The following is a 16182-nucleotide window of genomic DNA, read 5'->3' as shown; positions in this document are numbered from 1 at the left end:
GGGGAAGCAAGGTGTCAATAAATCATTGTTTATACTCCATAATTTATTTCCCAAAGCACAGATGGTATATCCATTGTTAGGTTGACTCACAGTCATGGTTTTACTTCCCATCATGGTTCCACTTTCCCATCATGCCTTGGGGCATGCTGCAGTATCTGAACTGAAAGCTCAACAAATACACTAGATGGCAGTATTTAGTCACAATACACAAAGTCCCAAGTCTTTCTATCCGTGGATCCCTCACACAGAAAGAATGTTGATAATGTAAATGCCATCTTGAGGATTTATTGTCATAATAAACAAATACAGTCCTTATGTACTGTATGTTGAATGTATATATTCGTCCGAGTTTTATTCATTTTTTTCTTAATGCATTGCCAAAATGTATATGATCGGGAAAAATTATCGGGAATGATCGGAATTGAATCGGGAGCCAAAAAAAGCAGTCGGATCGGGAAATATCGGGATCGGCAGATACTCAAACTAAAACAATCGGGATCGGATCGGGAGCAAAAAAACATGATCGGAACAACCCTAGCAAATAAGGTTGCTTAAAAGTTGGTGGGGACAATTTGAGCATACTAAAAAGTTGGTAGTCCGTCCCTATGCAAACCAGCACAGGGAGAACATGAAAGTTCCACACAGAAAGGCACTTGATCTCAGAACTGTGAGGTGGACGTGCTAACCATGCTTCCACCCATTTTACAAGTTGGTTCATTCATCTTTACAAGTTGCCCAATTCATGTTTCTTAAGAGCAGTGTTGGAACTAACGCCCTTACATTCATTACGTTACATAACAAAACTACTTATGCTGTAATTTCTAGACAAATGGAGGAATGTTACAATATTGTTTACCTTCTACAATGCTGTACAATTGTTCTTAAGTCTACACAGCATTCTCAACTAAATGTGCAGTTGTGGTCAAAAGTTTACATACATTTGTGAAGAACATAATGTCATGGCTCTCTTGAGTTTGCAGTTATTTCTACAACTCTGATTTTTCTCTGATAGAGTGATTGGAAAAGATACTTCTTTGTCACAAAAAACATTCATGAAGTTCGGTTCTTTTATGACTTTATTATGGGTGAACAGAAAAAAGTGATCAAATCTGCTGGGTCAAAAATATACATACAGCAGCGCTAATATGTGGTAACATGTCCCTTGGCCATTTTCACTTCAATTAGGCGCTTTGGTAGCCATCCACAAGCTTCTGGCAAGCTTCTGGTTGAATCTTTGACCACTCCTCTTGACAGAATTGGTGCAGTTCAGTTAAATTTGATGGCTTTCTGGCATGGACTTGTTTCTTCAGCATTGTCCACAAGTTCTCAATGGGGTTTAAGTCAGGACTTTGGGAAGGCCATTCGAACACCGTAATTCTAGCCTGATTTAGCCATTCCATTACCACTTTAGATGTGTGTTTGGGGTCATTGTCCTGTTGGAATACCCAACTGCGCCCAAGACCCAATCTTCGGGCTGATGACGTTAGGTTATCTTGAAGAATTTGAAGGTAATCCTCCTTCTTCATTATCCCATTTACTCTCTGTAAAGCACCAGTTCCATTGGCTGCAAAACAGCCCCACAGCATAATACTACCACCACCGTGCTTGACGGTAGGCATGGTGTACTTGGGGTTAAAGGCCTCACCTTTTCTCCTCCAAACATATTGCTGGGCATTGTGGCTAAACAGCTCGATTTTTGTTTCGTCTGACCACAGAACTTTCCTCCAGAAGGTCTTATCTTTGTCCATGTGATCAGCAGCAAACTTCAGTCGAGCCTTAAGGTGCCGCTTTTGGAGCAAGGGCTTCCTTCTTGCACGGCAGCCTCTCAGTCACTGGAGATGCAAAACACGCTTGACTGTGGACACTGACAACTGTGTTCCAGCAGCTTCTAATTTTTGGCAGATCTGCTTTTTGGTGATTCTCGGTTGAATCTTCACCCTCCTGACCAATTTTCTGTCAGCAGCAGGTGATAGCTTGCGTTTTCTTCCTGATTGTGGCAGTGACAAAACAGTGCCATGTACTTACAAACATGCCATGCCATGCCATGTACTTACAAACAATTGTTTGCACTGTTGCTCTTGGGACCTGCAGCTGTTTTGAAATGGCTCCAAGTGACTTTCCAGACTTGTTCAAGTCAATGATTGTTCAAGTCAATAATCACTCACAAGAAATTGCTAATTCGTGTTGCTGTATGTATATTTTTGACCCAGCAGATTTGATCACTTTTTCTGTTAACCCATAATAAAGTCATAAAAGAACCAAACTTCATGAATGTTTTTTGTGACAAAGAAGTATCTGTCCCATTCACTATCGGAGAAAAATCAGAGTTGTAGAAATAACTGGAAACTCAAGAGAGCCATGACATTATGTTCTTCACAAGTGTATGTAAACTTTTGACCACAACTGTAAATATTTCAGCTGGAGGCATTACTGTCATCCTCTTGATTTAAAGTAAAAACTGGCACAACTCCTCACTTTCCCTGATATAAATTTTTTTATCTCCTCACAATAGGTCCCACATTTCCCGGTCTACACACGCTCGGGTGAGGTGACCATCTCCATCGAGCTTCTCAAGTCCGGCTTCAATCTCACCGCCACAGAGCTCGACCTAATCATTCGCCTGCACCAGTACATCTTCTCGCATATTCTCCGCCTCGAGAAACCTGCACTAGAGTTCAAGCCTACACTTGCCGATTCTGCTTACTGTGTTCTACCTCTTAATGTTGGTGAGTAGGTGCACTCTCAGAATTTGTGAGTACAGGGGAACACCCCCAAAAAAACATTTTAGCAAATATCTAGGAAATGAATAAAGCCAGCCCAACACCGTTAAAAATCTTAGGTGTTGAAATCATAAGTTTTATTCATTCAAATTAAAACGCAAAATTCTGACTTGTAAATTCTGTGACCAGTTTCACAATTGTTAAATACAGTATGTGCTGTAATATGGCACCAGAGGCCGGGAGTTATTTAGTCCGTTACATTTACTTTAGTAACTTTTTGAGAAAAATGTACTTCTATGTAGGGATTTCCTGATCTGATCACGTGATCGGAAATCGGGTCGATCGCACCATTTTTCAGAGGAACAGAATTGGGTGAAAAGGATTGGGTTTTCAATTAAAAAATATATGTTGATGTTTTTCCGCTTCATGCTTTTACAGCGCCACAGCCTCTCACACTCCCTCCTTGTGAGCAGTGCGGCCAAACTGTCCAGCTTGCACTTGGTACTTAAAGTTAACGATGATTGACAGGTTTGTAGCTTTGATCTTTCAAAAGAAGATTGTAGCTTTACTACCAAAGGCACAAATGTGTCAGTCATCGTTAAACTTCCATAAGTGTGCAGGGGCAACTCATTGTGTAAAGAGGCTGTTCTCAGCAGCGAGAGCGTCAAAAGTGTGAGAGGATTTGACTGGACTCACTCAATGAAGCAAATACAAGCATTTTCAACGTTATTCTAGTTTAAAATGAATTCACATTATGAAGGCAGCACCGTGAGACAGTTACAGTTGTGGTCAAAAGTTTACATTCACTTTTGAAGAACATCATGTCATGGCTCTCTTGAGTTTCCAGTTATTTCTACAACTCAGATTTTTCTCCGATAGAGTGATTGGAACAGATACTTCTTTGTCACAAAAAACATTCATGAAGTTTGGTTCTTTTATGACTTTATTAACAGAAAAAGTGATCCAATCTGCTGGGTCAAAAATATACATACATGGATCTGAAAAAGCAAATCATTGACTTGAACAAGTCAGGAAAGTCACTTGGAGCCATTTCAAAGCAGCTGCAGGTCCCAATAGCAACACTGCAAACAATTGTTTGTAAGTATAAAGTACATGGCACTGTTTTGTCACTGCCATGATCAGGAAGAAAACGCAAGCTATCACCTGCTGCTGAGAGAAAATTGGTCAGGAGGGTGAAGATTCAACAGAGAATCACCAAAAAGCAGATCTGCCAAGAATTAGAAGCCATTGGAACACAGGTGTCAGGGTCCACAGTCAAGCGTGTTTTGCATCTCCATGGACTGAGAGGCTGCCGTGCAAGAAGGAAGCCCTTGCTCCAAAAGCGGCACCTTAAGGCTCGACTGAAGTTTGCTGCTGATCACATGGACAAAGATAAGACCTTCTGGAGGAAGGTTCTGTGGTCAGACGAAACAAAAATCGAGCTTTTTGGCCACAATGCCCAGCAATATGTTTGGAGGAGAAAAGGTGAGGCCTATAACCCCAAGTACACCATGCCTACCGTCAAGCACGGTGGTGGTAGTGTTATGCTGTGGGGCTGTTTTGCAGCCAATGGAACTGGTGCTTTACAGAGAGTAAATGGGATAATGAAGAAGGAGGATTACCTTCAAATTCTTCAAGATAACCTAACGTCATCAGCCCGAAGATTGGGTCTTGGGCGCAGTTGGGTGTTCCAACAGGACAATGACCCCAAACACACATCACAAGTGGTAATGGAATGGCTATATCAGGCTAGAATTAAGGTTTTCGAATGGCCTTCCCAAAGTCCTGACTTAAACCCCATTGAGAACTTGTGGACAATGCTGAAGAAACAAGTCCATGTCAGAAAGCCATCAAACTTAACTGAACTGCACCAATTCTGTCAAGAGGAGTGGTCAAAGATTTAACCAGAAGCTTGCCAGAAGCTTGTGGATGGCTACCAAAAGCACCTAATTGAAGTGAAAATGGCCAAGGGACATGTTGCCAAATATTAGCGCTGCTGTATGTATATTTTTGACCCAGCAGATTTGATCACTTTTTTCTGTTCACCCATAATAAAGTCATAAAAGAACCAAACTTCATGAATGTTTTTTGTGACAAAGAAGTATCTGTTCCAATCACTCTATCAGAGAAAAATCGGAGTTGTAGAAATAACTGCAAACTCAAGAGAGCCATGACATTATGTTCTTCTCAAGTGTATGTAAACTTTTGACCACAACTGTACATGTTTAGAGGTTTTTTGAACGAAAACTTTTTTTTTTTTTTTTCGGTAACTGAGCAGGACTCTGTATCTTTAGATTCTCATAGTCAGGTGACTCGAACTTAAACTAGGGTACAAAAATATGCGATCGGAACATCCTTTTTTCAAAGAGGTTTTACTACACCAGACTTTTTAATTTTAGTTAAGTAGATTTGTGAAGAATAAATGAGAGTCTTACTCCGCTACTTTGAGCTACACTTGAGTCATTGTTTTACCTTGTTAATCTACGTAATTAGATTTGACTTAATTTTTGCCAGAGGCCCACAGTGGCTCTACCAGTTTCACCAATGAGACGTTGCAACAATAGTCACATGACTCCACTAATCATAAAGTGCTGCCGTCAACCAGATGCGGAATGTGACGAAGTAAAAGTTTTTTGTTGTTTTTTTTTCGGCACCAATAGACAGCTGAAAACCAGAAATATGATTGCTTCATGTTAGTGGAAATTTGATGATTTATCTTTTTTGGGCCTAATATGTAATGGAGAGATTAATAATAACAGTTCATATAGATGACATGCTGAGGAAAAAATCAAAACATTGAAAGCGGTTAATCATTTTTGAGTGTTCTTTTCATCAAATGCTTTTTTTTTTTTACTTGAGTAAATGTTTTGGCTGACTACTTTTACCTGAGTTACATTATTTTTGAAGTAACAAAACTTACGTAAGAATTTTGGCTACTCTACCTATCACTGTCTATATAATTCCCAACTCACCAGTTGTCAATTTATTCAAGTTGTATTTCCAGCTTTTTTTTTTGAGAGGGAGTAAAGACTCCTGCTCCCTCGAACCGACCCCGGATTAAGCAGTAGATAATAGGTGGATGGATGAACACAAATCTGAAAAAACATCATTTATTTCGGTTAGTGAGTAATTTCTACAATGTAGTTTAGGTAGGTCGTTACACTTCAAACCAGTTGAGGTATAAATAGATTTATTCAGTTTCCCTGAGGAAATCTTTTAGCAAATCAGTATTAGAGTGTATTAAAACAGGTGTGTCTAAGGAGGCTCCTATGAATAAAAAACACTTATTTCTAATGGTGTTAGAGTATAAAAGGTTCAGCTTGTTGAAAATAAAAATAATAAAATAAAAATTTCTCTTCTCACATGATCATTTTAATGTGATATGAAGCTCATTGTGCTTGTTAAACCTTGTGTTGAATTGTGCTGTGCAAATAAGTTTGCCTTGTCTTGCCTCTGACATTTAAATTGAAAGATCTGTAGACAATTGAAAAAATGTTCCATTTTTAAAAAACAACCCAGGGGTCCCTCAGGATTACGTGCAAAAGTGCACAAAATGTATGATATTTGGATCTGGCTCACATGTAATTAAATTATATTAAGATAATTTTAGTAACAGAATGTGCTCTAATTCTTTTTCCATAGTTGGAGATTCTAACACACTCGATATGGACTTCAAATTCATGGAGGATATCGAAAAGTCTGAAGCCCGAACTGGTATTCCTAATACTCATTATACCAAACAGAACCCCTTCACCTTTAAATTGGAGGATTACCAGGATGCTGTTATCATTCCTAGGTAATTACATTTTTTCCTTGTCTCTCTTTTTTGGGATAGTTAGAACAATTTTATGTAGAATATACATAACGGAATTCAGTTTGTTTCATCTGAAATGCGTTGAAATAAACCTTCTGGCAAATATTCATGGAAAGGCCAGGCCCGGAGAATGCACACTTAGTCAAAGAAGAGCAGATCTTCGAAATAACCCAAAACTTTCCGTTTAGGTTGTCCATCGTTTTCGATGATGGCAATCCATCTCTATTTTTTGTGAGCCCACTTCATGTGGCTGTGTAGCCCAATCCAAGATCCACACTGCTTGCCACAGGCAGAGCAGGTGAAGACATTGACTGGGAGTGTGGGTGTGGCATTGGCTTCATGTCTCTTTTGACATTTCCTGGTCCGTTGGTCACCTCGGTCCTCCTCAAGTTTGTGGACGCAGTGTTGGAGGAGCTGCATCCAGATGGATCGTTGGGCTGCAGTGGTTTCCAACTGGATCGGGTTAAGACCACGTTTTTTCATGGCAGCCTTCACCTGATCTGTATTGCGTTTTTTTGGCCGTCATACCAAACGAAACCCAAGATGGAGCTGGCCATGAAGCACCTTTCGGGGCAAGCGCTCCTCGGGCATCTGGACTACATGGCCTAGCTAACTAAGTTGGTGCTGGGTGACTGTTGCGTCCACACTGGTGGAGTTGGTTATAGATAGTATTTCAGTGTGGTGGACTCTGTCCTTCCGGGATATCCCCAGGATGCAGTGTAGGCACCGGATGTGGAAGGCCTGCAGCATCCTGAGTTGGCGGCTGTATAAGGTCCATGCTTCACAGCTATACAGGACAGTTGTCATTACAACGGCTTGATAAACCGCAGTCTTAGTGTGGAGGTTAAGATCTTTGTTTTGGAAGACTTTTCTCCTGAGTCTGCCAAAAGATGCTGATGCCTGCTTGATCCAGTTTTGTATCTTTCTGTTGATACTGCAATCATCAGAGAGATAGCTGCCCAGGTTTTTAAATGAGTCCACTACTGGAAGTGGCTCATCAGAGATGGTGAAGGTTGGTGGATGAGATGGAGGAATGGATGCCCATTGACATATACAGTGTATTACAAAAGTGAGTACACCCCTAGCATTTCTGCAGATATTTTGGTATAACTTTTCATGGGACAACAATGACAAAATGACACTTTGACACAATAAAAAAGTAGTCTGTGTGCAGCTTATATAATAGACTTCATTTATTTTCCCCTCAAAATAACTCAAAATATAGCCATTAATATCTAAACCCCTGGCAATAAAAATGAGTACACCCCTTTGAAAAAAACGTACATCCCTAAATGTTCAAATTGAGTACTGCTTGTCATTTTCCCTCCAAATTGTCATGTGACTCGTTACAAGAGTGCTGTCAGCATTGCTGCAGAGATTGAAGAGGTGAGGGGGGGTCATCCCGTTAGTGCTCAGACCATACGCCGCACTCTACATCGAATTGGTGTGCATGTCAGCCTTTTCTGAAGACGGTACACAAGAAAGTCCGCAAACAGTTTGCTGAAGACATGTCAACAAAGTACATTGATTACTGGAACCATGTCCTATGGTCTGATGAGACGGGCAGGCTTTCTTGTGTACCGTCTTCCTCCTGGGGTGATAGCCATGCACACCATGGACCTCCTCTTGTTTCTTCATTCCATTGCATCACTACAAACTGGACCTCCTGCTGCTAATACCCACCATCAGTCCTGGTGCATCTTTTGCCTGTCCGTCCTGGGAGTGATCTCTCCTGACTGTGGTTCTCCCCAAGGTTTCTCATTTTTCCCAAAGGGTTTTGGGAGTTTTTCCTTGTCGACATGGAGGGTCTAAAGTTGGGGGATGCCCAGGACTTGAACTTTATCTAATTCATCTACTGTTTCTGACTGTGTATCATATTGCCTCTGCAAAGCCCTTTGAGACCACCTTGTTGTGGTATAGGCCTATACAAATAAAATTGAATTGAAAATTGAATTTAATTGAACCAATTTGATCTAGAGTGCGGCGTATGTTCTGAGCACTAACAGCCTGACCCCCCACCTCTTCAATCTCTGCAGCAATGCTGACAGCACTCCTGTAACGAGTCGCATGACATTTTGGAGGGAAAATGACAAGCAGTACTCAATATGGACATTTAGGGATGTACGTTTTTTCCAAGGGGTGGACTCACTTTTGTTGCCAGCGGTTTAGATATTAATGGCTATATTTTGAGTTGTTTTGAGGGGAAAATAAATGAACTCTATTGTATAAGCAGCACACAGACTACTTTCCATTGTGTCAAAGTGTCATTTTGGCAGTGTTGTCCTATGAAAAGATATACTTAAATATCTGGAGAAATGTGAGGGGTGTACTCACTTTTGTGATAACACTGTAACCTCAGTCTTTGCCACATTAACAGAGAGGCCCAGTCTACCATAGGCACTTGCAGCAGCTGAGAGACTAGCTTGCACTGCTTCGGGTTTGTGGGCCACAACTGCACAGTCGTCTGCATATTGGAGGTCGATGACTTTCTCTGATCTTACTTTTGTGACTGCTTGGAGAGCCTTCTGATGTTGAAGAGATTTCCGTCAAGTCGGTAATCTATGGTAACCCCACTGTCCTTCTCAGTCCTCTAATTGAGCAACTGCGTCACACATAGAAAAAAGATGTTGAACAGAGCTTCGGTAGCACACAACCCTGGCGTGCAACAGTCCTCACCTTGAAAGGTTCCGACTCATGGCCACCAATAGTCACACGTGAACATCATTCAACAATTTTATGTCACAACGGAATTCAATTGGTTTCATCTGAAATACGTTGAAATAAAACTTCTGGCAAATATTCATGGAATCACCAGGCCCGGAGAATGCACATTCCGTCAAAGAAGAGCAGATCTTTGAAATAACCCAAAAACTAAACTCACTATAAATGACAACTTTTTGCCTTATGAAACACTAATAAAAATCTATGGAGGTGTGATGTGTCAATTGGCCTTTGGCAGACACCGCCATTGACCAACCATATGTCTTAGAGACCGTTGTTAAAAGGAGCCACAAATATAAAGACTAGTAGTCCTTAAAAGATTAATGTTAGTATGAGTTGTAATAATTTGATTGATTAAAAAAAAATCTTTAAAAACCTCCCAATATCGGTAGATAGTCGGTCCCCATTGTTGTTGACGTCGCAAAGCACGCTGGGTGCTGACGTAAAATGGTTCTTCGCATGCTGAAGTCCAAGCTGCTTGCGCCAAAATAAAGATAAGGTTCCACATTTTTTATTTTATTTTATTTTTTTGGCGCATTATTTTCTATTTGTACTTCATTACAGGTATTAGCAGTCTGTTTAGGTATATTGAATGATTCAAATGTATTTAGCTGTTATTTTAATCTGGTTCTACCCTTATTATAAAACTTAATTGGGTGTTTTAGTTGTGCTCGGAACGAATTAGGCGATTTACATGTAAAACGCGGGTTATTACCGTATTTTTCAGACTATAAGTCGTTTTTTTTTTTTTTTTTTTTTTGTAATAGTTTGGCTTGGGCTGCAACTTATACTTAGTATGTGTGAAATTATTAACACATTATATCATTTCACATGTTATTTTGGTGTTTTGGAGTGACACACCTGGTTTGGTAAAATTCTTAGCATGTTCTTTATGCCATAGTTATCTGAATAACTCTTAATACCTATGTTCCGTTAACATATCGGTCACGTTCGCATTTCGTTGTTCATGCATCATGTAACATAATCATACTGTACACTTATTCAGCATGTTGTTCTCTTTTGTATTTTTATTTTAAATTGCCTTTGTGTCGGGTTTTATCAAGTAAATTTCCCCCCAAAATGCGACTTATACTCTGGTGCGAATTAGATATGTTTTTTTTCCCTCTTCGTTGCGCATTTTTGGGCTGGTGCAACCTATACTCAGGTGCGACTTATACTCTTAAAAATACGGTATACGAAAAAAAATAATGATACGAAAGCCACTCCAGAGCTAATTGATTTCGTATCATAGGGTAACACTGTACACCGTTTCTTGTAACACGCTACTGTGGTGCAACACGTGAAACATAAGCAATGACTTCACAAAAGATCTTCCTATAGAGGATATCTAGGGAAAAAATAAAAAGTCTTAAATCCAATAATTTGAATTTAAGGCCTAAAAATGTTTATAATTCTCATAAAATGTCAGAAAAGGTCTTAAATACAATTTTGAAAGGTCTTAAAAATCTGTTGACGTTGCATTTATTTAGAACCTGCATCAATTTCAGTCTCGCTTCTAAATGTTTCGATTTTTGAGGCTGTTCTAACATAACAACAAAGCGGAACTACCTGTGCTGCCCGGTCAGAATCGAACACAAGCTGGTTTTGCTGTGTGCCCGCAGTTGTGTGTTGGCAGCTTAGTTAGCATAGTCATAGCGGAGAAAACTCAACAGAACTGATATACTGTGGTTCCATTCATTGGTAAATGCAAATTTAATGATTTGTAGTTGGAGAATGTACCTTACACAGATTGCGGAAATGCATACGCGTTACTCTTCAACGCATCATTTTTTGCCATTTCTCTCCTAGGTACCGTAATTTCGACCAGCCTCATCGATTTTACGTCGCTGATGTATATACAGACCTTACTCCTCTCAGCAAGTTTCCTTCACCAGAATACGAGACATTTGCTGAGTACTACAAAACCAAATACAACCTGGATCTGTCCAACCTGAACCAGCCTCTACTGGATGTTGACCATACGTCATCGAGGTTAGTAGTATGGTAATTAAAGGTGTGTGAGATTTCCAATTCTTAGATTTTTCGCGATTCGGTCGTGGAAGATTCCAGAACGATTCACAAACATCCATCTTCCGATTATTTAAAAATGCCAAATAAAGCAGAACTAAAACACAGCACGCTCTTCGGGACGGACCGAGAGTTCACGCCATCCACAACTCATGCCGCTAGATACAAAACATGCATACAAGCATGGTTGACCCAACCTACCAACCTCTCCGTGAGATCAGAACTGCTCACATAAATTTAAAAGCAGACGTGTGGAATTGTTTTGGATTTTTCGAGAAACAACGCAGCTAATATGGTTGTCGCTGCCCAGCTGGGTAACTTTTTCATCTGCAGGAGTCAATGCACATCGCAGCACACTTTCATCTGAGCGTGTGGATCAACTCCTGTATCAATAATCGAATCGTAATTGAATCGTGAAGTGGCCCAAGATTCCCACCTTCAATGGAAATAGCATTTCAAATTGTGGTCAGAGATTTACATGCCTAATCATGGGCACTCGTTTCCTTTTAGCAGTTTTCACTTTCCTTGGAGCCATTCTGAGTGCTAATTTCAAGTACAAAATAAACTTGCAATGTGTGATGCACAGAGTCAAGAATGCAGTAGAGGAAAAAGAAATAAACATGGTTGATCCTTCTGCAACCAGACTCTGACTGGTGTTCTACTATTGGATTCCTGTGCTTTTCATGGACAGCTCATAGCAAAACCATGTTGAAGCTTGATCTCGTAATGCCAAGACGTTTTTCCTTTTCATATTGCTTCAATCTCCTAACATTACACCAAACGTATGCAGGTGTGCACATCCAGTGGGGCAAATAAGTATTGAGTCAACCACTAATTGTGCAAGTCCTCCCACTTGAAAATATTAGATAGACTTGAAATTGTCAACATGGGTAAACCTCAACAATGAGAGACGGAATGTGGAGAAAAAAAAAAAAAAAAAAACTGAAAATCACATTGTTTGATTTTTAAAGAATTTATTTGCAAATAATGGTGGAAATTAAGTATTTGGTCAATACCAACAGTTCATCTCAATACTTTGTTATGTACCCTTAGTTGGCAATAACGGAGGCCAAACGTTTTCTGTAACTCTTCACAGGCTTTTCACACACTGTTGCTGGTATTTTGGCCCATTCCTCCATGCAGATCTCCTTTAGAGCAGTGCTGTTTCGGGGCTGTCGTTGGGCAACACGGACTTTCAACTCCCTCCTCAGATTTTCCATGGGGTTGAGATCTGGAGACTGGCTAGGCCACTCCAGGACCTTGAAATGCGAATACGAAGCCACTCCTTTGTTGCCCTGGCTGTGTGTTTGGGATCATTGTCATGCTGAAAAACCCAGCCACGTCTCATCTTCAATGCCCTTGCTGATGGAAGGAGATTTTCACTCAAAATCTCTCGATACATGGCCCCATTCATTCTTTCCTTTACACAGATCAGTCGTCCCGGTCCCTTTGCAGAAAAACAGCCCCAAAGCATGATGTTTCCACCCTAATGCTTCACAGTGGGTATGGTGTGCTTCGGATGCAATTCAGTATTCTTTCTCCTCCAAACACGAGAACCTGTGTTTCTACCAAAAAGTTCTATTTTGTTTTCATCTGACCATAACACATTCTCCCAGTCCTCTTCTGGATCATCCAAATGCTTTCTAGCGAACCGCAGACGGGCCTGGACGTGTACTGGCTTCAGCAGGGGGACACATCTAGCAATGCATGATATGAGTCCCTGGCGGCGCATTGTGTTACTGATAGTAGCCTTTGGTACTGTGGTCCCTGCTCTCTGTAGGTCATTCACTAGGTCCCTCCGTGTGGTTCTGGGATTTTTGTTCACCGTTCTTGTTATCATTTTGACGCCACGGGGTGAGATCTTGCATGGAGCCCCAGATCGAGGGAGATTATCAGTGGTCTTGTATGTCTTCCATTTTCTAATAATTGCTTCCACAGTTGATTTCTTTACACCAAGCGTTTTACCTATTGCAGATTCAGTCTTCCCAGCCTGGTACAGGTCTACAATTTTGTCTCTGGTGTCCTTCGACAGCTCTTTGGTCTTGGCCAGAGTGGAGTTTGGAATGTGACTAACTGAAGTTTATGACAGGTGTCTTTTATACCGATAATGAGTTAAAACAGGTGCCATTAATACAGGTAACGAGTGGAGCCTCGTTAGACCTCGTTAGAAGAAGTTAGACCTCTTTGACAGCCAGAAATCTTGTTTGTAGGTGACCAAATACTTATTTTTCACTCTAATTTGCAAATAAATTCTTTAAAAATCAAACAATGTGATTTTTTTTTTTTTTTTTCCACATTCTGTCTCTCATTGTTGAGGTTTACCCATGTTGACAATTACAGGCCTCTCTAATCTTTTCAAGTAGGAGAACTTGCACAATTGGTGGTTGACTAAATACTTATTTGCCCCACTGTAGCTCTCTCAGCTTTCCTTGATTCTCCATCCACCTCTCAGCAATACAAGTACAGCATCTTATTTTAGGTCCTGTACGAAATTTTTAGGGTTAATTTAAAATATTTTTCTACTCCATCAATGAGAGTGCCTCAAAAAGCCCTTTTTCTTCCTTTCAATAGAGCGAGTTTGGTCGAACACCCTGGGCGAACCATGCCTGTCTACGACCACGCACGTCCTCACGGCAGCGGTTTAGAAAGTTTCTTATACAGTACACAGATCTTATTCATTGAAGTCACATCCGCCTTCTTCCTCAACCCGAGACTCTAGCCTGAAGACACACCTTCATGGCGCGGGATTTCAATTCCTTTATTGTCATTGCAAGCCGAGCAAACAACGAAATTAGATAGCTACTCTGTGGTACCATAAAACACCCACAAGACACAGGGCAGTAAAATAACACACAACTTAAACATACTACTAAATAATAGACAATAAATAAATATTGTGCAAAAGTCGCTACATAGCAGCATCATGAAACAATTAGTGCAGTCCAGATTTAAAAGTTGAATAAATATATCATTCACTTCCACACACATCCAAGAGGTCCATTTCATTCAGGAGCATAAAATACTGCGTGAAATAAACATGCTTTTTGGTGTCATAGGCACTTTAAGTGTTTTCTGTTACAAACAAAACAATGTTAATGAAGTGGTACTTTATTTTAAGTTGATCTATATTATTTTTTTCTTAGATATTAAAAAGGACACAATGTTATGCAGAGGTGTACTTATATTAATAGTCATTTTTATAAACAAATGATACTATTTACAGTGGCGGCAGAGAGTTGTGGGCACAAAATGTTTGTCTTCGGGGGCGCGTAACAGAAAATAATTGAGAAGCACTGTTCTAGACCAAGCGGTGTCAAACTCATTTTGGTTTGCGGGCCAGATTTATGGCAATTAGGTCCCATGTGGGCCATACTAGTTTTTTTTTTTTTTTTTTCCAATTAACTTACAAGCACTTTTTGACTGTGTTAGACATCCAATCCGGTTTGACTGGAGGAGTCCTAATAGATTGGACGTCTAGCTGTGTCAATGGCACTGAAAGATGAACATTCACAGGCAGTTCTTCCCGTGTGAGTGGATTGGACATTGATCGTTGTCAATGGCAGACATTGACTTAGGTGTGCTCAGTGTTGTTTTTGGCAGGCCTTTTAATTTTCGTCTTAGTCTTTTGGACAATTATACTTATTAGTCTTTGTCATATTTTAGTCGTCTCTAAATGTTTCTACGTCTAGTTTTTGTTGACGAAAACTCAAGACTAATTTTGCCTAGTTTTAGTCGGTTCATAAAAAAATGTTTTCGTCTATAATTTTTTTTTTTTAATTACTCCCAAAATAAATGTCCAACTGTTTTGAATGAACATTGACAAGAACATATTGTAGCATCTACAAGGACAACGGCAACTTGGTGATAATACCCACTCAGCAGGAAAACAGTACATTATTTCTAATAATTTATACCCACCTGGATGCCATGACCTGTATGTACCTGTAAAAAGGAAAAAAACAACAACTGTCGTCCGAGAGTTTATGAGGATGCTCGCCGTTAGCATTAGCCTAAAGCTAACATGAATGGGAATGCTGTGCTAACGCTACGAGTTACATTTAGTGTGTGATGATCACTCAGATGATCACTTTAAGTTCTGTGAACCTTAAAAGCTAAAGTAACATTGCATGTTCTCTCTGGTCAAGGCGAGAAAAGAAATCTTAAATGTGTGTGAACCTGCATGGAGACTGGAGAAGACAGTCGGGCAGGTGGGGGGGGTGCAGAACGTCACATGAGAGACACAACCAGACACTGCTACGATACAGGCTAACTACACACATAGAAATGTCACACATTATGGACATGTGACGGAAAATATTGTGCATCGTCTCGTCAGATGAAAGCTGCTATTCATCTCGTTATGTTTTAGTCTCCCAAACATGCAGTTTTAGGCTCTTTATCGTCTCATCGTCGTAATGAAAAAGTGTTCGTTGACAAAATATTTTCATTAGCGTCATCTTTGACGAAAACAGCACTGGTTGAGCTTCACTTCTTTTTCATTTTATGATACTTACAGAGCAGTTCCTGTACATTTTGGATCATTTCCTGTTGATTTTTTTTCCCAGACTGCTTTCTGTTGATTTTGGGGCATTTCCTTGTTAACTCATTGGCTACCTTTGATAGTGTTAGACGGCTTATCAATTTCGATGGGGAGGGAGCGAATGAACGAATGCAACTGCGGACACGAAAGTTTGCTAAGTGCAGTCGTGCACACACCTGATCACACATATCGCAAATATACGGTTTTACGGTACCAATGTCAAAATAAGGATGAGTTTGTGTGGACAGTATAAATGAGCTACAATGTGCCTGTCAGGCAGAACAACCCAGCGGGGGGGGGATTCGACCCCCTGACCGCAGTCTGTACATTGGTCCGCTCTGTTCTACACAAATGAAACA

General features: G+C 40.3%; 1 protein-coding gene across 5 annotated transcripts in view; it reads left to right on the top strand.

Moving 5' to 3' along the window:
• Window positions 1-16182, top strand: part of dicer1 (dicer 1, ribonuclease type III) — a 207712-nt gene that overhangs the window by 122880 nt on the left and 68650 nt on the right. For all 5 annotated transcript variants that reach the window (XR_009067182.1, XM_057859860.1, XM_057859862.1 and 2 more), the window contains exons 17-19: window positions 2513-2726; window positions 6363-6516; window positions 11065-11247. Coding sequence is in view for 4 of the 5 variants with exons in the window: in XM_057859860.1 (XP_057715843.1) it covers window positions 2513-2726; window positions 6363-6516; window positions 11065-11247 (551 nt within the window). In the remaining variant the exon portion in view is untranslated. The remainder of the gene's footprint in view (window positions 1-2512; window positions 2727-6362; window positions 6517-11064; window positions 11248-16182) is intronic.

Source organism: Corythoichthys intestinalis, chromosome 15 (assembly GCF_030265065.1).
Source record: "Corythoichthys intestinalis isolate RoL2023-P3 chromosome 15, ASM3026506v1, whole genome shotgun sequence".
In the NCBI taxonomy this organism is placed as follows: domain Eukaryota; kingdom Metazoa; phylum Chordata; class Actinopteri; order Syngnathiformes; family Syngnathidae; genus Corythoichthys; species Corythoichthys intestinalis.
This window is presented reverse-complemented; position numbering and strand designations above follow the sequence as displayed.